The sequence below is a fragment of the Limanda limanda genome, chromosome 21, assembly GCF_963576545.1.
Source record: "Limanda limanda chromosome 21, fLimLim1.1, whole genome shotgun sequence".
Classification (NCBI taxonomy): domain Eukaryota; kingdom Metazoa; phylum Chordata; class Actinopteri; order Pleuronectiformes; family Pleuronectidae; genus Limanda; species Limanda limanda.
In genome coordinates this window covers 10,654,057-10,678,529 of record NC_083656.1, presented here as the reverse complement: position 1 = coordinate 10,678,529, position 24,473 = coordinate 10,654,057, and the positions used below count along the sequence as shown (strand labels likewise).

Sequence of the window (24,473 nt, the reverse complement as noted above, 5' to 3'; positions counted from 1 at the left end):
TTAAAACTTTAATTACATCTAAAAAATAGTCAACGAATTACATTTCTACTAGAGATAGAGTTTGAAATCTTGACTTTTAGAGGTGCATTCAGTACATAGCTGTTTCCACAAGAGGTCCGTCAAGTGAAGATATTGGCTGTCAGTTGCACTATTGTTATTATTTTCAGCAGCATCTGCGAAAGGATTTAACAATAAATCCACTCCCTATAGCTTGATTAGTGGTTAACTAATCAACTAATATTAAAATAATCTGCAACTATCTTTGACAACCGATTGATGTAAAACTGCATAAAAAGGGGATCTTTTAATTTGGAGTATAGGAACAAGAGGGGCCATTACAAAGCAAAACTTGGATGACCATTTCTATGAGTAAATTAGGAAACTATGCACTTATTAAAGTTACAAAGGACTTTACAAAATACATGGGCAAATAACAACACAAAACGAAACAAGTAAAAAATTCTAAACAGTAAGAAAATAAAAGTTTAAGTTAAATAGGCTTAAAATATGTTTGAAGTAGTGTTTTTAAAACAGGTATACCAGAACCTCAGGGCCCTCAACTAGAAACTAACAGGTGATGGTTGGAAGATATCGCGAACAGAGCGAGTTAGTGGCTCTGTAATAAAACAGAAAGCTGTGGGTAAAATAGTGATTACTATAAAAGACTCATCATTGCTATATTTCACCAGCAGGCAATGAATCAGTCAATAACTTTGGTCAATCAATTACTTTGAGCGTTGGAGTCTTCATCTGCTCCCATTGTTCTGCAAATGTTCTAAAAGTGGACTCTGCCTCCACCGTCTGTTCACAGCAGGTAAAGCTGCAGCATGGGAGACTGGAAAAGGAAACACAGCAACTTTCGCCCCTCTGAGAATGCAGCTGTTCGCTGCCTTCTTAAAATCATTGATCCACACACTTACAAGAAGTGTTTGGCATCGAAAAATAAATAGAATAGCAATTAGCAGAGGGCAGATCCCCTGCCAAGGCCAAACAATCCTACACGCTTGTCTAACTTTTATAAGAGAAAAAGAAAAAAGAAAACATTATTGATTCATGTGCTATTTGGTATTAGATATATAGATATATAGATATATAGATATATATATATAGATAGATAGATAGATAGATAGATAGATAGATAGATAGATAGATAGATAGATAGATAGATAGATAGATAGATAGATAGATAGATAGATAGATAGATAGATAGATAGATAGATAGATAGATAGATAGATAGATAGATAGATAGATAGATAGATAGATAGATAGATAGATAGATAGATAGATAAATAGATATATACTGTAGATAAATTAGCCTAATTACTAAAAGCTGTAAACTGTATACTAAGCATGCCAACAAGTAATTTTATTTAAAAGAAATATCATATTGCCCATTTGTATACACTATTACTGGGCCTGTAATATCCAGAAAATATTGTTCTGGATGGAGGACATCTTGAAGACATCTTGAATGCACAGGCGGCTCGGTCCACTTGCGCTCTGTCTTATGCGCTCCGTCCCCTCCGACCCCACATACTCGATTCTTCCCCAACCCAATTGTTCTTAACTCAGTTAGAATCTGGTCGCAGTTTAAAAAACATTTCAACCTGTCTATAATGTCAATTCACACCCCAGTTGCCAATAATTATAATTTCCCACCCTCTACCTTGGACTCAGCTTTTAAAATCTGGATGGCAAAAGGCATTACTTCCACATGTAGCCTCTTTCTTCACGGTAGATTTGGATCATTCGCACAACTCTCTGAGAAGTTCAACCTGCCTAAATCACATTTTTTTAGATATCTCCAAGTAAGACATTTTGTGCATAAAAACATTGCTTCATTTCCAAATTTACCAGCAGATAACGCAACTGACAATCTTCTCACTTTGTCTCCACACGGTAAAGGCTTAATTTCAGTCCTTTACAATCAAATCTGTAGCATCTCCCCCCAGTCACTGCAAGAAGACTTTGGGAAGAGGACCTAGGAGAGGTAATGAGAGAGGATCAGTGGCAGGCTGCACTAAAGTTAGTACACACATCATCCCCCTGCGCTAGACACAGTCTAATTCAACTTAAAATCATCCTGAGAGTCCACTGGACCAGGGCTAAACTTGCCAAGATCTTCCCTGATGTTGACCCCTCTTGTCCCTGCTGTAAAAGCAAACCAGCTCATCACATACATATGTTCTGGTCTTGTCCTCTCCTCAGAAAATTCTGGGGAGACATCTTTCATGCCTATTTTAAAAATGTTTGGTGCGGTCATCCCTCCAAGCCCATTATGTGCCATTTTTGGTTTCACTGACGAAACTCGTCCTCTTAAAGGCAGGGCCCATATTGTCATAGCTTTCACCTCTCTGCTTGCCAGACATCTGATACTACTCTTATGGAAGGAGCAAACACCCCCCACATTCAGTAGATGGATTAGAGACATCATGTATTTCTTGAAACTGGAGAAAATCAATAAAATTATATTTACCTATTTACTGATTTATTCTATTTTTTTTGTTTTTGTTTTTTCTTCTCTTTAATTTAATTTCCCTCTTTCTTTTCTTTTCTTTGTCTTGCAGCAGTGATGTATGCAATTGTATTGTATTGTATTATAATATTTTAATATGCCTATATACATATATATATATATATATATATATATATATATATATATATATATATATATATATATAAATACATTCTATGTACTTCTGCTGCATGGAGTAGGCTGGCCGGGGGTGGGTGGGTAGTATTGCGGGTAGGGGTATAGCCATCAGATTTGTGTTTATAATTGTATAATTGTACTGAGTGCCCAAAGAAAACCAATAAAAAATGTTAAACATAAAAGAAATATCATAAATACCCTCTAAATTTAAAATTAATATTATTCTCCAACACAAAAGGCAGAAAATCTACACAGGCTGTTTTAATTTGTTTAAATGAAACTGAAGGTTACACATCCGAAAAAAATAAGAGTTGCAGTTCAAACAAGGACTGTGCAGACAGGAAACCCCGCCTTCCATTTTTGTCACCATCACCATGGAGGGTGATAGTTTCTTTTTTGCACAGGATCCGTTGCAAATACTTCTCACAAGCAGCTGCGGAAATGACAGCCGTTACCCAAACCACTGCTGAAGCAGGTAGGTCTTTTCTCAATGTATTGTTCTGTCGCTTTGACTGATCCTGTATGTGAAAGAATGTTCTTTGTTTTTACAGTTGCCCAACTGAAAGTGTGCAGGGAAGTTTACCTCTCAGATGAAGAACGCTGATGAGGAGCATCGATGCACAGATCAAGGAGAGGATGTGAAAAACATGGAGGAAAAGAGTGCTGCTGATGAAACAGATGAGGTTTTGCAAGGTGAGAAGTTTAAATTTAGAACCAGAAGGGAACTCGGTGAACACATATTGTACATCCCCCAAGGCAGATTGACCACTTTATTGCCATATTGCTTTTACATAATGTACAGATCACCTTGCTTAAAATATTTTATTTTGATTTTGAAAATATGGATCATCCAGATCTGCACAAAATGTCAACTGTTCATAAATACGAGCACTATATGGATTGATTTTTCATAAACATCTGTGTGTTATTTCTTGAGAAATAAAAAAAAATGTAATGTCAAAAAACAACAACATCTTGATAAGCCCCAGACCGAAGATGTTATGGCTTCTTCCTTAGGTTGTGCCACAACCCTAAACAAGATTTCATGGAAGTAGTTTTTCTGTAATCCTGCTGCCTAAACGCAGATGAAAACATAACCTGTGGTAAAAATACCAAACACTGCAAGGAAGTGGATCCAGTGCTGAGATAAGATTTGTAAATACTTTTAGTAAGAACTTTTACTCCAGGGATAATTTACTATGATAAATGTTTCCATCGCAACCTGTTGAAGCTGAGTTTTGTTGTTTCTCTCAGGGTCACTTTCGTCTGTCCAGGATCTGGTTCGTTGTTTACCTCCCAGCATCTGTGCTCAGAGTGGAAGCATCGTGGTCGCTCCCTCCATCCACAATTCTAACATCGAAAACTTCAACATCACTATCACCTCAGTCAGCCAAGGTATATAGACACAGTATAAACAGTGAATGTAAAAGACGATGTTAGGTCTCTGCTGATGTCTTATTTTCTTTCTCGGCAGGTAGTATCCTTCGAGCAGTGAACCAAGACAGCTGTGGGTCTCTGCCGCCCCAAAGTGAGTAGTTCGTACAACCCATCACCTTCAAACGTCTAGGAATTTGACATATTTGCAGAAAAGTTTTAATCCTGAAAGTGAAATGAACTTCGAACGCATTTTCGCAGGCAACAAAGTAGCCGAATGTCAACGGAAACTGCGAGAGACGCTAAAGAGGAAGTTCAGCCACCTGTTAGAACGGCTCACAGACAAGGAAAACAAAATACCCCTCAATGACATCTACACGGAGCTCTACATCACTGAGGGAGGAAGTGCCGAAGTCAATCAGGAACATGAGGTGACGCAGATTGAGGAGGCATTCAGGAGGCATGTGGCAGAGGAGAAATCAATCCACTGCAATGAACTCTTTGTTCCTCCACCAGCACTAGACCCCCTCCATATCAGAACGGTGATCACAAGGGGAGTGGCCGGCATCGGAAAAACGGTATCCATCAATAAATTCACTCTAGACTGGGCTGATAAGATAGCTAACACCGACCTGGAGTTTGTGTTCCCCCTCGCTTTCCGAGAGCTGAATCTGATGAGAAATAAAAACTACAGTCTAGAGGAGCTTCTCAGCGTCTTTTTCCCTGATACGAAAGACACAGGAATCTTCACTAATAGTAAAAGTACAATGCTCTTCATCCTGGACGGTCTGGACGAGAGCCGCCTGGACTTGGACTTCCACGTGATTGAAATCGTCTCCGATGTGAAGGAGTCCACCAATATCGCCGTGCTTGTGACCAATCTTATCAGGGGGAAACTGCTCCCCCATAGTCTGCTTTGGATCACATCTCGCCCAGTTGCTTCCTCTCAGATACCCGAGGAGTTTGTTGACCGGGTGACCGAGGTCCGAGGGTTCAACAACAAGCAGAAAGATGACTTCATCCGGAAGAATATTGCAGACGAGAGCTTGGCAAACAGGGTGATCGCCCATGTGAAATCCTGCAGGAGTCTTCACATCATGTGCCACATACCAATCTTCTGCAAGATGGCAACGAGTGTTCTCGAGGAACAGTTGGTGATGACCGACAGTAAAGACACGCCGAAGACTCTCACTAAAATGTACATACAATTCCTGTCTTTGTACAAACAGACCATGATGAGGAGGTTGCCTGCCAGAAAAGATTCACATGCTGATGTCAGAGATAACCTCATCTCGATGGGCAAACTGGCCTTTAAAGAGCTTGAGAAGGGCAGGTTTATGTTCTATGAGGAAGATCTCGAGCTATACGACATAAGCGTTTCGCAGGCCACCATGTTCTCAGGAGTCTACACACAGATCTTCAGGAAGGAGCTGTCACTAGGCGAGGGGAAGATGTTCTGCTTTGTGCACCTGAGCTTGCAGGAATTTTTCGCCGCATTGTACGTCTTCCTCATGTTCCACAACAACAACGACAACGTCCTGGTGAAGAAGAAGTATGCCTCGAGATTCTTCCGGTTCCGAGGCACTTCAGAGCTCATTCTCTATAAGGAGGCCGTGGAAAAGACTCTGAAGTCTGAGAGGGGTCATTTCGACCTCTTTCTGCGCTTCCTGTTGGGCCTGTCTGTGGATCCCAGTCAGACCCTGTTGAAACATGTAATGACCAACAACAGAACACACCAACGGACCAGAGCAGAGATCATCAAACACATCAAGGAGAGGATCAGGTCGAGTCCATCCACAGACAGGTGCCTCAATCTCTTCCACTGCCTCTATGAGCTGAACGACCACTCGCTCGTGGAGGAGATCAAGAACTTCCTCAGCTCGGGCAGTCTGAACAATGCCAAACTGTCCCCTGCACAGTGGGCCACTCTGGTCTTTGTCCTGTTGACGTCAGAGGAAGAACTGAGTGTGTTTGAGCTGAGCAACTACGCCAGGTCGGAGGAGGGACTTGTGAGGCTGCTGCCTGTTGTCAAAACAGCTCAAGTGGCAAAGTAAGTGTTTGATGAAATTCTAAATTCAATGGCACTTGGTTATTACTTTATTGCATTATTGACCTCTCCTCTCGCCTTTTCTATTCCAGTCTAAAATCATGTAATCTCACTGTGACCTGCTGTAAAATCCTGGCAGACTGCATCGGCTCATCTATAATTAGAGATCTGGACCTGAGCAACAACAACCTGACAGATAAAGGGATTATACTGCTCTCTGCTGAACTGAAGAAGATCAAGCTGGAGACACTGAGGTCCAAACCCAACAGGTTTCTTTCTTTTTAACTCCAAGGTTTTTTTTTTTATCTGTGAGCGAATGGTTTTAGACTTTCTCTCTAGTCTCTGTGCTTTTAGACTGAGGAGCTGCAACTTGACTGATCTATGCTGCAAAGACCTGGCCTCATTTCTCAGCTCGGCATCCTGCCAGCTCAAAGTCCTGGACCTCACCGACAACGACTTTCAGGACTCAGGAATCTCAGTGCTCGCCGGTGGACTGGGGAGTCCTCATTGCAAACTGGAAGTGCTCATGTGAGTGCCCTCGAGTGAAATTCCATTCCAGATGAATTATTTAGAAAGGAGCGTACAGTGCAGAGCCAAACATGCAGACTCTGCTCGCTGCTGTCATTTGTGATGGAGATCAAGACGGATAAAATGTCTCTGTGTCTTCTCTCCAAGTTTGTCCCTGTGCGGAGTGACAGAAGTAGGCTGCACTTACCTAGCTTCTGCTCTGAACTCGTCCTGTCTGAGGGAGCTCAACCTGAGCTACAACCACCCAGGAGACCTGGGCCTGAAGCTGCTGTCTGCTCTGCTGGACGACCCACAATGCAGCCTGCAGAAACTCAGGTAGAGTCCACTACAGAGCCGGAACGAGGGATATGTCATTAAACTTCACCAGAGAGCCTTGTATCGATAATACCAAACATTTTTATTTTAATATTTCACGACTTTACGGTAGCCTGATATCAGTATCAGTCTAAACATGCAATATTGGAGTTACCCAGGGGTGGGTCACTCCAGGGGTGGAGGACTGGGGCCAGGGGAGCACTGGTCCGGGCCAAAATCTGATTGGTCTCCTGTCCTGTCATTAGTCTTTAGAAAAAAAGAATCACATACTAACAACTCTAGGAATGGATATATTAAAATTTTCAAAATGTATGGAATTATGTGTGTCTTGCTCAAAGTTATAGCGCTAACAGTAAACAAACAATGGCCGTAAATGCGTACAAAAATCATTTTAATTGCATTTCATCTCCTGTATCACCTGTAATAATTAAAAGAACTAAATGAAAAAAAAACTTCTTATGTTTAGTGTGGAAGAGTGTGGTGAATCCAGGATTCAGCCAGGTCCAAAGAAATGTGAGTAACCAGCACTTTGTATTTCTCCTTCTTTGTGTCCGCCTAATAATCTCATAAAACAGCTCCGGGTAACATTTAACCCTGACAAACATTTCTGTTGAACTGAATCAGATATCACCAAACTCAGCCTGGACCCAAACACAGCACACAAAGACCTGGCTCTGACCGAGGAGAACACGAAGGCGGAGCGTTGGACTAAGCAGCCGTATCCCGACCACCCCGAGAGGTTTGATTTCTGGAGACAGGTGTTGTGTCAAGAGGGACTGAGCGGCCGGTGCTACTGGGAGACAGAGTGGAGCGGGAGAACTTTCATAGGAGTAGCCTACAGACGTATGTGCAGGAAGGGAGAGGAAGAAAACAGCTGGTTGGGCCGGAATGACTCCTCCTGGGGCCTGAGCTGTACAAACGATGGCTTCAGGGCCCTGCACAGCACCACAAACACCGCTCTGACCGTCACACCCAGTTCCAAGAGAGTAGCAGTCTTTCTGGACTGGTTAGCGGGGACACTGTCGTTCTACCTGGTCTCCTCCTGTGCCTCACTGACCCTCCTCCACACCTTCCACACTTCCTTCACTGAGGCCGTCTACCCAGGGTTTCAGCTTGCCTGGGTGGGCGCCACAATCAACCTGCGCTAAAAATCACCCGGACATAAAGCAGTGCTTCATATTCCTCCTGACCTCAGAACTTCTTCCTGATCTCTACACTGAAAGGTTCAGTGCATGCAAATACTAAGTTGTCCACCATCCAGTGCAGTTTTAGAGCACTAAAGGTTTCACAGTGACCTTTGACCACTCAAATCATTTGTGAGTCCAATTGAAAACTGGACAAAATTTGGAGGAATTCACTAAAGGCACAATTGAGATAGAACATGTTCCTGATGTATCACATTCATCTGTCCGTCCTTGAGAGTGATCCGTCACATGTGACTATCCCTGAGGTTTCTACACTTTTCTTTTTGTTAGTTTTTCCTTACTCTTAACAAGGGTTAAGGACAGAGGATGTTGCACCCTGTTAAGCCCTGTGGAGCAAATTGTGACTTGTGAATATGGGCTATACAAATAAAATTTGATTGCTTGACAAGACGTCACAGTCACATTGACCTTTGACCACCTAAAATAAAATTTGAAAAAATTTCTCTCAAGGATGGGACGGACGAACAACACGAAAACATATTGCCTACAGCCACTGACTGTTCCAGGTGTGGAGTCAAAAACATGTTTCCTCTGTAACTGTGAAAATAACAAAACACTGTATTTCACATCAACTTGAGAAGTAGTGGAAAAGGTTTTGTTAGGAAAAAAACTAAGGGAAAATTGTACAATAATGTAAATGTCAATTGTAGAAAAATGTGAAGTTAATACATGTACATTTGTTATTTCTAATAAAGGCTTTCTCTCGTGGAGACAAAGAAAAACCAAGAGAGAAGCAATGTGTGGAGTTTCGTTTTAACCTCATTTTATTAGCAGTCCCAAGAATGAAAAAAACAAATCAAGACAAAAAGGAGAAGAAATTAAGATTACAGTCGAGACAATGGGTCAAACTCAGTGAACGTAAAGATGGAACAGAGGGCGACACACACACACCAAATGAACACGAAAGTCAAAGTAAAAGAAAAAAATTAGAACAGAAAGTGATAAATGAAGAACACTGAAATTAATCTCCTGGGTAGATTGTGTGTGTGTGTGTTGGATGATCCCTCTGTTCCTCAGAAGAAATTCACCAGGACCAAACCTGCATTCACTCTCACACACGCTCCCTCTCTTGCAAACACACACAAACGCACACACACACAGATCACAAAGCCAGTCTTTATTTCTCCGATAAAAGCCATGATTTTAAATTTAGGCCATTTTTATGACAGGGAAACCAACCATCAACAAACCACATCTGCTCAGGCAGGTCTTTAAAATTGTTATTTTCTTATTAATTCTGTACAGATTATATATTTTATTTACACACTGAACTCAGCCAATGCGGAGACAACTTAAAGTTTGCAAACATGATCTCATGTCTGTTTATCAGCCTTCCCTCTGTTTATTTCTGTCGGCTTGAAAATGCATTGCTATACATTTTAGGACATCAAAACTCTTCATTAATCTAGTCTGCCGCACTACATACCATCAACAGACAGTATTATCCTCAGGCAGAGGATTCTCCATCGTCGTCAGTCTGAGATCAAAACTTCACATCCTCACTTTTTTCTCTCATTTATTCGTTTGTCCTTTATTCCATCTCTGACCTTTCCCGATGCTGCATAGACTTAAAACTCTCCCAACAGAATCATTACTGTGATTTGAAAAACACATCTGGTTTGCCCGTGAGTAAACAGGGGGGGGCAGATGTTTGTGCCAACTAAGAAAACTCAACCGAGGCCGATTTCAAACAAATCTGCATTATACGAATTACCGTAATGACTGTGTTTTCAGTGCACCTTATTTTTCAGTGGATCAGTCGACACAGAGCAGATTATATTCTAGATGCAGGTGAAAACTTGCCAGCTGTTCATCTAGGTGCTTAAATTCACGCTTGAACCTTGGGCCACATCGGGAAATAAGAATCGGGCAGCGGTCAACTAATCCTCACATCTGGAAACAAACAAACATGATGATTGGAGGAGCATGGGGAGGGGGTGCTAAGGCCATGATTAAATGGGAGAAGAGACAGAAAGAACAGCATTTAATATGTAATTCCATTTATGTCTTGTATGTAGATGTCCTTCACTCTATTTTGATTCAATCATATAAAAAGTGTTTGCTATCGAAGGGTCATTTATGCACCCAAAAACAGCCTTTCAGTGCTAATAATAAGACAGTACACCGACTACAGTCAACATCAGCCCCCTCCATCGCTCATTTAATCTGTTGCATACATGTAATTGTTCACTTGTGTATATACATTCCCCTCCCTCCTCACTTATTCTGCTCCTGCTGTGTTAGGGCAGTAGATTACAGGCAGAGAAAACCTCTATTGACATCACATCCTCCCCTTCTCTCTCTCTCTCTCCCACCCCCCACACGCACACACACTCACACTCACACACACCCTCAGATGATGAGATCCGCCAGCTGGTCTGTGGCAAACAGCAACGAGAGCTTTAGTTTGTTAGGCTTTAAAAAAAAAGAAGATGATAGAGCGCTTTCTTTCTTTCATGAGGAGTGGTGAACCAGGTGGGTTGGGTCAGCGGTGGTCGGGGGGGGGTCATAAGGGTGAACTCTGAGGGGGTGGGGGTGGGGGCGCGCCTAGCTGAGAAGCTGGCGGATCTCCTTGTGCATGTGACACAAGAAGTCCACGTATGACGCTCCCCCGCTGGCGCTCTTGTCCTCGACCAGGAAGTGCCTGAATATCAGCTCGGCTTTGTCTTCCTGTTTCACCACCATCAGCTGAGAGGGAGAGATGAGAAGAAGTGTAAGGAAGAGAGGAAGAACAGAGCAGGCAGGTGGAGGGCTGGGAGTCAAACATTGGACTGAGGGAGAGAAGAAGAGAGAACTTGCCTTCATGTATCGCGGTCGCTGTGCTCTGAAGGACTCAATAATTTCCCGGAGTCTTTGAGAGAACGGGTTGTCCAGCTCTGGTAGATTTGCCTGAGAGTCGGAGGACAGACATTCAGAGACGTCAGAGCACTTTAACTAACAGGCTTGAATCAATATCACTGCAGTGCTAAGAGAGTTGAAAGTTGCCATGATTTACAAACATCACAAAAATGTCATCGTTAATGGAAAATCAATAATAATGGACGTTAGCTTTTAATCACAATTTGTGTGGAATCAAAACAACAACAAAATCTCTCTCTGATCAGATTCTCACCATGCTCGGGTCGATCTGGCTGAAGCTCGGCGTGCCAAAGATGTTGAGCAGCAGCTCCTGCTGAACGCTGGCTCCCACCCACAGGAAGAGGTGGAGCCCCGTCTCCAGGATGTATACTCCTCCTTTCGACAGCCTCTCCTCCGAGTCCCTCACGGCCATCGGCAACGACTCGCTTTCAAGCTTAATCTGGAAAAACAAAGAGATGTAACACTGTAAGATGCCATCTGCTGATCAAACTGCTCTGTTTGTGTGTGTGTGTGTGAGACCTCACCAGTGGCAGTAGGCGGGGGTAGAAAAAGACGTGGGTCTCTGAGACGTCCATGCCGCTGATCAGCTGCCTCAGGTAAGCCCGGTCGTCCAACGAGACGTCGGCTCCCGGCAGCAGCACGTCGCTCTTCAGCACGCAGTTCAGATAGACGGGTAACAGCTTCATGCACTCTGGGAGGATCAGCTGGAAAATACACACATACAGATGTCACATAAATACGTTATGACATGTGAGTGACCCTGTAATTAGGAGACCATAAACTAAACTAAAGGATCCAGGACAAACTTTTCTGAGAGGATCCTATCTTTTAAACAAAGTTAACATGATGTCAAGTCCTGAACCAGAACAATTTGGGTGGATAATTCTTGAACTAACACAGCACAAAACTTAAAAGCAGAGCAGCAAAGGAGTGAATCTGATGTCAGCGGAATGTGAAAGTGCTGATGTTTCCCGTACCTGACCAGCCGATGACGGGCTTGCACAGTTCTTCCGGTAGCAGGCCAGAATCTGGGCACACTGATTGATCAGAGTGTCTCTCACCGCCTTAGTTTGGTTGGTCAGGACACCCCGGAAAGCTGTCGAACACATGCAGTTCATACATTAACCGAAACAGCCAAATAATGAAAAGTATCAAATAAATTACAACAAACTAATATATTCATGAAGCTGATTATAATTGGAGACTCAGACATATGCAGTGTAACATCTTCCACTCGTCTTTATCCTGGTAATTTAGCAATGCCCGGATTCATATTTACAAGGCTGCATATCTATGAAGAACAGCCAGAGTGTTATACTGTTGCTAAATTGCAGCTCCACGGGAGAAGCTCTTACTTGGCTTTTAGAAAAAATGTTTCTTTTGTATTTCTCTACTTCCGCCTTGTACAGACTTTCAGAGTAAAATGCTGAGTGTGTAAAATTCTACTGTACGCTCTCCTCCTCCTCCACGTTGAGCTCTGTGAGCCGTCCTCACCATATTTGGAGAAGAAGTTGATGATTGTGTCCGTCTCACAGTTTCGGTAGAGGTCAGCCAGCTGAGAGCAACAGTTGACAGCCATGTTGTGGACGCGGAGACGCCTTTGTCCGCTGCAGCTGGTGTACAGCACGGCACACTGGGGGCAAACAAATGAGGCAGAAGGTTTCTTACAAATGAAAAGACTTTGTATTTGTTGTTTCAAAGATTATTTAAGTCATTCAGATGTTAAGAAAATCGCTGCTTAAAAACACTGAGGGTCCACTCTTAAATTGCTTATTGATCATTGGTGTTTATATATTTGATTGAAAACTCAAAAAATAAAATGTGTTTTTGTCACAAAGACAAATGTGCACACCTGCATGAGTGCTCCTGTCTCCTCGCTGAGCTTGTCATCGTGTTTGAACTCGACAGTGACGGCCTTGTCACAGTCCAGGCCTGCCAGCTCCACATCTGTGGTATTACTCATGAAGAAGGAGCCGTAGAAATCTGTCGCTCTGATACCTGAGGGACGAAGAGGGCGTGGAGTAAAACAGGAGAGGAGATTGTCACATTTCCTTCAATCTGACTGTTTTTTCGTCTGGTTTTCAGCTAGGGAGAGACGTACCTGTGCTGGTTCGCACCCTCATGACGGCATCAAACCCTACTAGTTTCTGAACGTCTCGCCTGAGGTCATTCAGGAATCGTTCTTGATCAGATGGAGCCTGGATAAAGAAAACAAAAACACAATGAGAAACGAAAGCCTTTAATTCATTTAAACTCAGTATATCATGAACAGCAGGCAACACTCAAAACCATGGATGAAAAAACCTGCTGCAGCTTCAGGGTGAGACTGAAGGAAGGAAGAGATTGATTTCCTCTCACCTGGAAGTAAGTGTATTTGTAGACTGAACCTCCGGTGGAGACGGGAACAACTGCTAACGTGGCAACATCCACAAACGTGTTGGGGAAGAGGAAGAGATCTACGCAGCAGCCCTGGGCCACACACTCCTTGGCGAGGGTGTTGTAGAAGCCGGCCTGGGGCTGAAACAGAGACTGAAGAGGAAGGAGAGTCAGCGTGAAGGAAGTCAATGAGCGATACATATTCAAAATGCTTTTGTTACGTTGAGTTAAAGCACAACTTGCTTCACTCGTGTTTACCTTCTCCTTATCCGTCCCAATCAGCTTCTTGTCTTCTCTGTTCTTTAATTTTCCAGGAGCCTCTGCGATTGGCAGAGAGGTGTGGAACACAAACAGCTTTCCAGCACAATCTGCAGCCTGAGAAAATGACACAGCAACATAGAAACCATGCTCTTTACAAGACAAGTATCATGTTTACAGACTTATTAAAAGCCACCCTGTTTGATGGTTTGTTAATAATTTTAGCTTTTCTAATCCTCAAACTGTAAATTAATTTATCAAGCCGTTAAAAGACTTTCCCGACTCTCCATAGTGCTTACCTTCAGTGCCTCCAGTCCTGCCTGGATTACAGGTCCAAAGACTGTCTCCGTCTCCCTGGTGTCTGCAAACATCTCTGGGATCTGGTCCAGTAAACTGGAAAAAACAAACAGCGTGTGATTAAAACTGTCCATAGAAACCTTAAGGATTTGTTGCAGTGGTTTGCGTCCGCCCACCTCTCGATAACTAGCCGGCTTTCGGTCACGTTGACCAGGAAACCATCGAGCAGGGGCACAAACATGTCCGACACATCGGACACCACCAACATCTGTGGCTGGGCCAGGCTCGACTTGACGTTGTAGAAGTGCAAAACCTTGTTGTAGGTGACGAAACCCACCCGCACCACAGAATCCGTTTCTGGGTTCTCCCTGGACACAGACACAAAGGAGGAGGTAGGAAAAAGGTCAACATTTGGTCAGAGGCTAGAAATGAGTGTATAGTCGAACTGAATTATCTAATATGCTTAATTCATATTTTTCCTGTATCAAACCCCCACCCCCCTTATATTTTTGATCAATTAATTTCTCTTCATCTCCTCACTCTACTTTCAGTCTTTCATCCTTGCTCTAATTTCCTAATTCCCTCTTTCCATCATTGTAATTTCTTCCATCAGCCTTTTCTTCACTGGATCATTTCCCCCCCCCCATTTTCTTCCATTATTCTTTGCCTGCTTCTGGCAAATGAGTCTTCCCTCTTCTCGTGTGTTACCTGGGCAGGTAGTCGAGAAGGGTCTTGAGTTCCTGGCAGACGATGTTGACCATGCCGCTCTTCACAGCGTTGTAGGACACATCGATGAGGAAGATGTAGGCTGGAGGCTGAGGGAGCTTATTGTTCTGTTGAAGTCGGGACAAGAAAAAGTATGGAGATGTGGGTAAATAACAGTAAAATATAAATCACAGAGGAACTTCATTATTATTCAGTTTAATGGGGTGTCTGAAAGTCAAATTTCTATCTGATTAATAAATAGTAATCACTGATTCAATCCCAGAATAAAACCAGCTGCTGAGTTGGATCGCAGAAGCAAGGCTATGTTAATCTGAATCCTAAATCATGTCTTATTTCGTCAAGAACACAGCTCTACCATATTAATAAAAACTTTCCACAAGATGAAGTGATGCAAAGATATAATAAGTATATTACAAAGCCTTTAAATATTCTCATGGTTATATTTAGCCACAACAATATTTAAACAGAACATTTACTATCAGTTGCAGATCAGCCTTGGCCTTTAGTGAGTGCATCATCTCATCAATACCAATATCGATTCCTTACCCATAAAGATAACACAGTCTTGTTCGCTGCATGTATCATTTCCAAACTGACGCCCATTAAATAAAACAGACACCAAGCTAATTTCACTGAGACCCAACTGAGCCTACAGGCGTAGCTTTTATCAAATAATTGGATAACACCTGACTACACTGCCAATTATTGTAGACCAGTCCATGCTGATATTTCCTTAATTAATTGTAATTGTTATTCCCGATGCCTTCGTTCATAATAGTTTCATTCGTACCCGTACAATCCATTGTGGATGCTATACCTTGGTACCAGGTCTTACCTTACAGTAGTCGACAGTGGCCAGGAACTCGTAGCTGCCCAGCGAAAGCTCCGGCCTGTCATAGCAGTCCACCCTCTTACCAGTGTGGTCCAGATGCTGGAAGTAATGTTGAGGCACTATAGGAAAACAGGGGAAGGATAAACCATGGATATAAATACTCTTCCATTTATGAAAACGTGTATTTCTTATTTATTAACTGCCCAATTAAATGAACACAAACTCACCGTCTGTGACACAGCTACAAAACCCACACTGGAAGCGGCGCCCGCCCTCTATGAACTGCATGTATGGACACATGTAGGCCTTGCAGCGGTTGCAGCGGATTGGACCACCTTCGCCATGGTCCACCAGGTACGGTGGGGTCTGTGCCAAAGAGGTTCATTGAGACAGAGTCAGAGAATCATTATAAAGCAAAGATAGTGATTTCATCTAAAACCTGTTATGGACAGAATTACTGAAACCCTTACGACTTAAAATTTACAACCTCTCCTCCCTACAGACGTTTTTCCTGCCAAAATGACGTAATATTAAACTACTCTAGTCTAGATACTGACGCCATGTGCATGAAACAAGGTCATGCAGCCACTCCCAGCTCTACGGTTGTGAGACGGATTATCCTACTGACATCACAGGCGTGTCGTGATAATAATTACATATCGGGCATTGCCCTGAAAACTAATCTTTTTTCAAAATAAGCTCAGAGTAAAAGCTGTATAACTGTTATGAAAATCTCAGTACAGGATAGAGTTGCAGTGTGGAATACACAGGGTGAGATACAGAGGAAGTTCACTGATAAATCAGATTAAAACTACAATCTATCCTCGACACTGCAAGGATTTTGTGACAAGGCAAATATTAAGGTGGCCAACAGAATTATTTATAATATTTAAATATTTCATTTTTTTCAACAAAGTCCAATATATTCTGCACCTTGCTTGACTTTAAATAATGTATTTTTTTTGTTGCTTTCTGATAGTGTTCCACTTGGCTCACTTCTTCTCTTATCATGCAATAACATGTAGCACATTTCAAATAAAGTCCTATTTAACAGGACTTCATCTACAATACTAGAGAGACGAGAGCGTGGAAGGAAGAAGGGTCTCACCTCATCTGGTGGCAGTGTGGCGAGGGGCTTGATGACAGCGGCCAGGGGCACTTGAGACTGCTTGGCCATATCGGCTGTGCAAGGCATATTGTACGCTGTACAGCGAATAAACCTGGGACTGGCACTCCCTGGACACAGACATAATTCTTCAATCAATATCACAATAAATACATGGCAACATCCTGTTTTGACTTGTAACTAACTGAAGAAATTAGAGGACCTGTGTGAATGAATAACACTTCCTCAAGATTTGGAAAAATTAAAGGGGTTAGTGTTTCTTAAAAGAAAGTAGAAGCTACCTTGGTCTTTGACCTGAAAGTTGGTGGTGACCAGCGGTGGGGCCTGACCTCTGACCCCTGTAGTGAATGGCTCGGTGCTCTTAGCCCTGTCATCCTCTATTACCTGGATCTGAAAGAGAGAGACAGGAAACAAGGTTTCTAAATCCATAATCGTTCACACCATAAAAACATGTATGTCCACATCACACTGTCTCCAGGACTAACTAAGTTTAAATGAGGAACACTTATTCACGCAGGAGAGAACTTTCACACAACCCCGACACACACACAGCTACTAACCACACAATGAAAGTCAACATCTGTGGACAAAAATTCATAGTCAAGCCATGACAAAGATGACATGTGGTACAGATTCATGCTGAAGCAGCTTGTGTAGAGCAACAAATAAGATAAAAACAGATCTAAATGACATCCCCTAGGGAAAAAAGGGCAGGATTTATCAAGGCATGCCATTAATCCAAGGAATTGAGTCAAAAGACCACCAGCATGCAGGGCATGGAAACAGATTAGGGGGGGTTGGGGGTGGGGGACAGGCTGAGCTGCATAAATGACAAACTGCAAAAAAGTTATGTCAAAGTTAAGATTACAAGAGAATGTCAACCGTATCCCCTAACTCTCGGTTAAAGAAGGAAATAATTTAATTTCCACAGAAAAATTTAGTTTTATTTACAGTAACTATTTTATCTGCTGCCGGAATTTATCTGCAGCAGATAAATAGAGTATATTTACACAAATAAGCAGGGTTTACTGAAGAATTAACATAACAAACAACAAGTCTATATTGTTCTTATTTCTGACAGTAGCCATCTCTGAGGGGTTTGAAAGGAGAGAATAAGAGGTGAGAGATGCAGGTTAGTGCAAGCGAGAAGAGGCGACAGTGATGTAGCAGCGGTACATGGCAGGCACACACACAGGAAACTTACTGGGCTGGGGATAGCGTCTGGATCTATTCTATGTCTTGATTTCTGCACAGCCGGCATGTCAGACGCTTGCTTTACATTCAAAAGTTTGTCCAGCAAATTGTGCGAAAACAGGACAAAATAAAAAAATAAATACAGAGAGTGAAAAGTTTAAAAAAAGGATTTGAGAAGATAAATCTCAGTGATACTGCACTGAGCAGCAAGCAGCACTGTGGTTATTCAAACAGATACTGGTCAGTAGTGTTGATTATAGATTAGTGGTATTGTAGGCTTCATGACAGTCAAGTGCATGTAAATATAAGTTAATATACTGTTAGTCTATTTGACACACATGCTGAGCAGCTCTGCAGGTAAGAAGACTACAGAAGATCACAAACAAAGAGAAAATACTACTGTTAAGACTCTGTGCTGCTATAGCTGGGCAGTACTCAGAGCAAAGGGGGAAAATATAAATATATATATATAAATATATATATTTATACTGTGATAGTTTGAGGAGAATGAGACTACCTGGGTTGGGTGGGTGAACACATTTTTATTTATTAGATTATTTATTATTTTTGGTATTGAACTATGATAGACATTCACAACATATTACATTTTAGTAACTTGTTGTATGACATAATACTAATTACAAATCCTGTTCAATGTAAGGATGATATAAGAATAATACTAATATAATTACTGCCCAGCCCTACATGGTTAATGCAAAGTCATATACACACAGTTGCCACTTTGTTAGGTACACCTGTACAGTCGAACCCAAAATGTCAACAGCAGGCGTCAACACTGTGTTCGGACTCTGTTGTATTCGCCTGAGATGATCCACTTGTGTTCAAGCTTCTGCGTATGTGTGGGCATCTTATTGGCGTCTCTTGATTAAGTTTATAGAGTGGGCTTTTGTTTATACAGTCAGAAATGTGTTAATTCAATTTTATGTTAATTACTAAGATCATAGCTGGTTGTGTGGTCTCACTGGACAACATTAGACCGATGTGTTTCTATTTTTATCTCTTTAGACACATGAGGTAGGCAGAATATTATAAATAGATCCTCTGAATATGATGCATTTAAATCAGTTAAATTGAATCAACACCTCCATGAAGGAGTAAAACCCTGAACATGAAACGCATCATAAAAAGACTATGACACATTCGATTGCGGTGAACTGTATAGGTGTATCTAAAAACATGGTCACTGAGTGAACATGTCGTGCTGCAAAGTCGTCGTTCCTCACAACAACCCTGTCTCAAAAGATTGTGTGATAAACAAATAGAAATACTACAACAAGTCGGTATGTGTCATAAATTAATAACTCGGTAAATGTGTTTGTCTGCTCACCGGGCTAGGAATGGAATCTGGGTCAAGTCTTTTCTGTGCAGCTGGAGCAGGAGCTGGTGCTGGTGCTGGTGCAGGGGCTCCATAGTTTGGTTGCCCAGGATAAGGGCCTGCATAGCCAGGCTGAGGGCCTCTCACCTGCCCAAAAGCACCTTAAGAAGAAGAAGAAAACCGCTTAGCAATCGAAAAAAGAAAAGTGACTGCAACAAGTATTGGCTTATAGTAAGCTACAGTCTCCTCACCATTCTGCTGAGGAGGGTATCCACCCTGCATACCAGGCTGAGATGGAGGCTGCTGCTGGGGCCCAGGAGGGCACTGCTGGCCCTGTGGTCCTGGAGGCAGGTGGTTGCTTTGAGCCATGGAAGTTGGAGGCATCTGAGCTCTGGGAGGAGACGGTCCTGAGTGATAAGGTGATGGCTGGGATGGAGGAGGTTGCTGTTGAGGAGGCATGGGGCCTGGGTATTGGCCAGGGGGACTGAAAGTGGAAGGGGGACCAGGGGGAGGAAAAGGTCCGGGTTGAGAGGAAGGAGGGGGTGCCCTGGGTTGGAAGGAGCCCTGGGCATGGGGAGGCGGACCAGAGATGAAGGCAGGCTGGCTGGAAGGTGGAGGTGCTGAGGCGAAGTGGGGCTGGGTTGGGGGGAAGGACTGCTGTGGTGGGGACACTGGAGGAGCAGGAGCTTGGCTTGGTGGAGGCACGGGACCTGAGAAGGAAGAGGGAGGGAAGTTTTGTTGAGAGGGAGGAGGGGGCTGTGCAGAGGAGGTGAACGGCTGTTGAGCGGCAGGGGGAACAGAAGAGTTGAATGGCTGTTGAGAAGGGGGCATTGGGCCTCCGTAGTATTGCTGAGAAGTTGCAGGGCCGCTGGGGGGTGGCGGCTGGGTGGGAGCCGAGGACGCCGGGGGAGGGGCTTGTGTGTAGGCGGGCGAAGGTGCGGCAGAGTAGGCGGTACTGATGGGAAGCTGGGAGGAGTGAGGTGGAGCTGGCGAAAGAGAGCAAAAGAGACAGTGAGTTTGAGAGGGACTTCATGTATTTACAATTATAATATTCAGGTTTCTGTTGAGGTATGTCCACAGCACAGGCCATCTCATATTTAAATCAACATTCCAGTCAAGTATGAAGCCACCCAAATTTACCATATCCTGGTCCTGCTGGGGTTGGCGGTCCAGAGTTGATCTGCATCCCAGTCATCTGGTTGGTGACCTGATGCATTGTGGGTGGAGGCCCATGGTGTTGAGGATAGCTGGATTGCGACCCTGTCATGTTCACAGCTCCCTGGCTGTACGGCTGAGACACAGGATGCCTAGAAAAACAAAATTCATTGAAGTCGTATTAATACTCAACAGTACCCAAAACCTTTACGCCCAAGAACCTTAATAAAAAGTGACTCCAAAAATATAACGTGTGGGAACATTTTGGTGACAGGAACAATCTATAAACATGTAACTACCTGTTTGGTGCTTGTGTCATAGGTGGGGGTCCATTTGGCATGTCCCCTTGACTGTGACTGTACTGATTATATTGTTGAGGCGCTGAGACTGGCGGGGCTCCAGATGTGGGAGGACCCCTGGCAGGACCTGAAAAGCAGAGACAAGCCATTAAACACAAAGACCTTCAAAAAAGCAAAAACCTGTTGCAAACAATCCTGGATCCGTTCTGGTTTCAATCTTTCTGTTGTGACGAGATTAGTGGCTAGAGCAAACAACAATTATTATATTCCACATTTTTCCAACAGTTAGGAGCACAGACAACATGCTGATACAAGGACTGTGCTGAGATGGTCAGTCGGTTTAATGGGACCAATCAAGACGGGAAATGAAAGCCACACCTGACATTTACAGGGATGTTTCTGGTTAGTCAGAAATAAACTAGCTCAACTCTTACAGGTAGATCTCAGGAGCATTCATGTGAGGATTGTCCAACATGCAGGAGGCAGGACGTAATCTCTAAATGCCAATGCGGAGATCACTTGTTTTTGTTTACAGCACAGCAACCCCTGCGTTGGCCTGTATCACCAAAAGCTTGAATCTTGTCTTTCCAAGTTGACATCTTTGGGCCTTCTATGTGTATGGCTCCTCTTTTTCATTCTGAGATATTTGTATTCTTATCTGTTTTTTTTTTCAGTATTGCGTCTGTCGCATTTTAGAAACATCATTAACACGCAAAATCTCTCACAGCATCTCCTGTATTCTCACAGTTTTTACCTTGGGGATGTAAGCAGAGACTGTTTTTGAATTGGAACATCTCTCTCACATGGGAAAATGTTTCACGTAACTTCAAAACTTAAGTAATAGAAAGTTTAGTAACTAGTCAGCTCCGCCATTGATTATAATGGCAAGAATAATGCCTGTAGCTGCAGGGAGGACTTGATGATTGCAGACCATGTGGAGTGTGAAATGAGCAAGAAAAACACAGGAGGCAGTTACCTAAGTCAAGAGGAGAGGAGAGGTCAGAGACTGGGGTGGCTGCCACAGCCTTAGAGGGAAAGCTTGTGAAAGGAGAATAATCTGAAATAGAAGAAAATAGAGGGAAGAGGGCGCAGACACACAGAGATGTAAGGAAGAGCGTAAAGCAACAGTAAGGAATGAGAGGGCATTTGATATTTAGATTAGTATGCACAGCATCAGTGCTTTTCTCACACATACATGGTCATCCAGATGGCGGGAAACAAGGTAATTGGCTCTGAGGATGCTTGCAGAGCATCACAGTTTACCTGAGCCGTTTTCAGACGTGACCTCGATGTAAAATCAGGAGAATTGTCTACGGTGTTTACCAAGAGTTTGCCTTTCACACATGCACAACACACCGGAAGACATGTTTTCCTTCAACTTCAGCTGGATTTCTACGGACTTTATAACAGGTGGCCAGGCAGATAAAATCCGTAGAAACTGCGAGTGAGCATCTAACTCGAACATTTCCTCCACACATGCACCTCATCCACAGAAAATGCGGAGTAGCTGTGGAGTCCAGAGCATTTCCGAAAGCAGCTCCTGTGTCACTCTTTCACTCATTCAGATGCACACTTGCTCAGTAGCTGCATTTTACCTTGTGGTTGAGCCCCAGGCTGGTAGGCTGAAGCAGGGCCGTTGTAGGGTGCGTACGGGGCAGGATATCCCCCATCCAGGGGAGCGTAGCCAGGATGGTTGTAGCCAGGCTGGGGCTGGCCGTACGGAGAGGCCATTGGAGTGTGCTGGTTTACATTCATCCTCCTTAGTTCATCCCTAAATCTGGAAAGATTGTAAAACAATTGTAAAAAGTCTTGTCACCAGTGTGGGATAAACTCACTTAACCTGTTTCCAAGACTGAACCTGAGATTTCACTGCTGAGACTACTGTGAAAGTAGATTATCATGTTTCCTGATTTGCTAAGAAATTTCCATTTCCATGTTACAGGGCAGTCTGACTATGACTCATGTCAACATACATCCAGTACATAATAGGTTACACAACCCAGGGGCATGCCTCATCAAGTAGTTGGTAACTGCTGTATGTCAATGTCATAATGCAAAGAAAACTCAAATAGGAATGTATTTAAATGTGTCTATTTTTAACTGCAAAGTCTCTCATTGAAGTGTTGAGTTGTCTAGTTTAGCTGAAAGGTCCTTGAGCTGTGCTATTGTCAGATCTCTTTGAGGAAAGATTTGGAGGCAGTTGTGAGAAGACGGGACAGTCGCACACTGAGCAGTGAGTCACGCACCTGAACTAACAAACAAAAAATGGACAGCTCTTAACTCGCAAGGTTTCCAGTCAGTAACACATCACATGACGTTACTATTTCCTGGTTGAGGGACAACACCTTTGTTGGCTTTTTGTGCCACACCCACAGATGCTCCTGGCCCCTTAACAATTCACTTAACACACAAGCTGACCAAACTTACTGTTGACACAAGTCACTTCAGCCAAAGTTGTACGGCAAACAATCCACTAGATTTGTGATACTTTCTCAGTGAAATCAAACGCCTGATATGATGTTGACACTCTCCTGGACTCATGCATGTACCTGAGAATATTGTTTAACAGTGGAGTTATGACAGGTCCCCCAGTGAGTGGCTCGACTTACAGGCTTGATCAGTCCTTCCACATCACATGCCGGTGTCAGCCTCGCTAGCAGACACACGAGTGGAGTTATGTATTCACTGAGGCTGGTGGAGAGTGGCCTCACCTGTATGACAGGGTGATGAGTATCAGCTAACATTCAAACACGGGCTAAACGAGCGGGGCCTTTGAATAATTCAGCAGTGCAGGTGCCACAACGAGAAATACAATCGCTGGAGCCTCACAGCTATTTAGTACGTAGGGCCTGTTGAGTGACCCACAACTGCTCTCCCTGGCCCGGGTTGCACCATCACGGAAGCCGGCTGGCTGGTTTGGAAACCCCGAAGGACACAAACACATCCAAGATTAATACTTAAAGAACACACTCTTTGGGGGAGTTAAGTGTGACACCAATTCAAAAAAAGCTAGAGAGCCTAGCTACCAGCTAACAGGAGCCAAACTCAGTGCCGCATTAGCATTAGCTCACTGGCTAGCCGACATTTAGCAACACAACATGTCCAGCAAATACACCCTGAACACAACCCGTTGTAACGGGCGGTGTGGCTGGTAAAAACAGCTTTCGTGTAATACCCTTTGAGGTGCTGAGGGTTTGGTTCGCTGGCTGACGCTGGCAGCCGGTCAGCCTGAAACACGATGACAGCAGCGAGCGGCTGAATCAGCTGTGGCCGGGGATAACCACAACCGGACCTAGCAGCAGTTAGCCTAGCAGCTAAGCTAGTAGCAGCTCCAGGTACTCTGATGGGCGATGCTAGCCGTCCGTTAGCATTAGCTAGCATGAGCTAACCGAAACAGAATCCCAAGCTCCGCCGTCAGTAGTCCGAGCCGGACGGGGTTATGAGCCTCATTAACCGGCCTCGAACCGAAACCTACCCCCGAAGTGTTGTGAATAGTGAAGGCTAGCCTCTGTCCGGGGCGAGCTGAGAAACCCGGCGGCCGACAAACTCGGAGGCAGACGTCGTCCCGGGCTGTTTGTCGCTAATCCCGTTTCTCCTCGGTGTCAGGAGCGGACATTCAGCGGAACTGCTGCAGCGCTGTGCCACGTCCACATCCGGACACCGTAGGAGGGGGGGGTGGGGACTTCCTCCGTATTCACCTCCCCTGCTGCACCGGAGCAAAACACCGGCTGCTGTCAACTGCACCGCAACCACGGGTTCATGTAATATCACTTTATTATATCGATTATTTATCTATTGTTAAGTTGATACAGATAAAGATCCTGGATCACAAATCACCCAATAGACCAGGGGTGGGCAAACTTTTTGACTCGCGGGCCACAATGGGTTCCAA

General features: G+C 43.6%; 2 protein-coding genes across 3 annotated transcripts; one reads left to right on the top strand and one right to left on the bottom strand.

Annotated features, from left to right (window-relative positions):
- Nucleotides 1-3,089: 3,089 nt before the first annotated feature.
- Nucleotides 3,090-8,789, top strand: LOC133027387 (NACHT, LRR and PYD domains-containing protein 3-like). Its single transcript, XM_061094381.1, has 10 exons — nt 3,090-3,129; nt 3,206-3,347; nt 3,909-4,049; nt 4,129-4,182; nt 4,290-6,078; nt 6,168-6,329; nt 6,430-6,603; nt 6,751-6,918; nt 7,385-7,431; nt 7,543-8,789. Exons 2-10 carry the CDS (start codon nt 3,245-3,247, stop codon nt 8,064-8,066), a joined length of 3,162 nt encoding a protein of 1,053 aa, XP_060950364.1. The 5' UTR covers nt 3,090-3,129; nt 3,206-3,244; the 3' UTR covers nt 8,067-8,789.
- A 75-nt stretch (nt 8,790-8,864) lies between these two features.
- On the bottom strand, nt 8,865-24,206 carry sec24c (SEC24 homolog C, COPII coat complex component). Of its 2 annotated transcripts, XM_061094379.1 has the most exons (24): nt 24,057-24,206; nt 22,177-22,358; nt 21,558-21,638; nt 20,582-20,708; nt 20,268-20,434; nt 19,379-20,113; nt 19,140-19,288; nt 16,879-16,987; nt 16,580-16,707; nt 15,699-15,837; nt 15,475-15,590; nt 14,622-14,746; nt 14,090-14,281; nt 13,916-14,009; nt 13,617-13,733; nt 13,341-13,511; nt 13,084-13,180; nt 12,835-12,980; nt 12,477-12,615; nt 11,960-12,078; nt 11,507-11,686; nt 11,236-11,421; nt 10,923-11,012; nt 8,865-10,811 (listed from the first exon to the last, which is right to left on the bottom strand). In XM_061094379.1, the coding sequence occupies exons 2-24, from the start codon at nt 22,334-22,336 to the stop codon at nt 10,671-10,673; spliced, it is 3,708 nt and encodes a 1,235-aa protein (XP_060950362.1). In that variant the 5' UTR covers nt 22,337-22,358; nt 24,057-24,206; the 3' UTR covers nt 8,865-10,670. The 2 variants fall into 2 exon arrangements, with proteins under 2 accessions (XP_060950362.1, XP_060950363.1); XM_061094380.1 differs by lacking the exon at nt 21,558-21,638.
- Between the last annotated feature and the right edge of the window lie 267 nt (nt 24,207-24,473).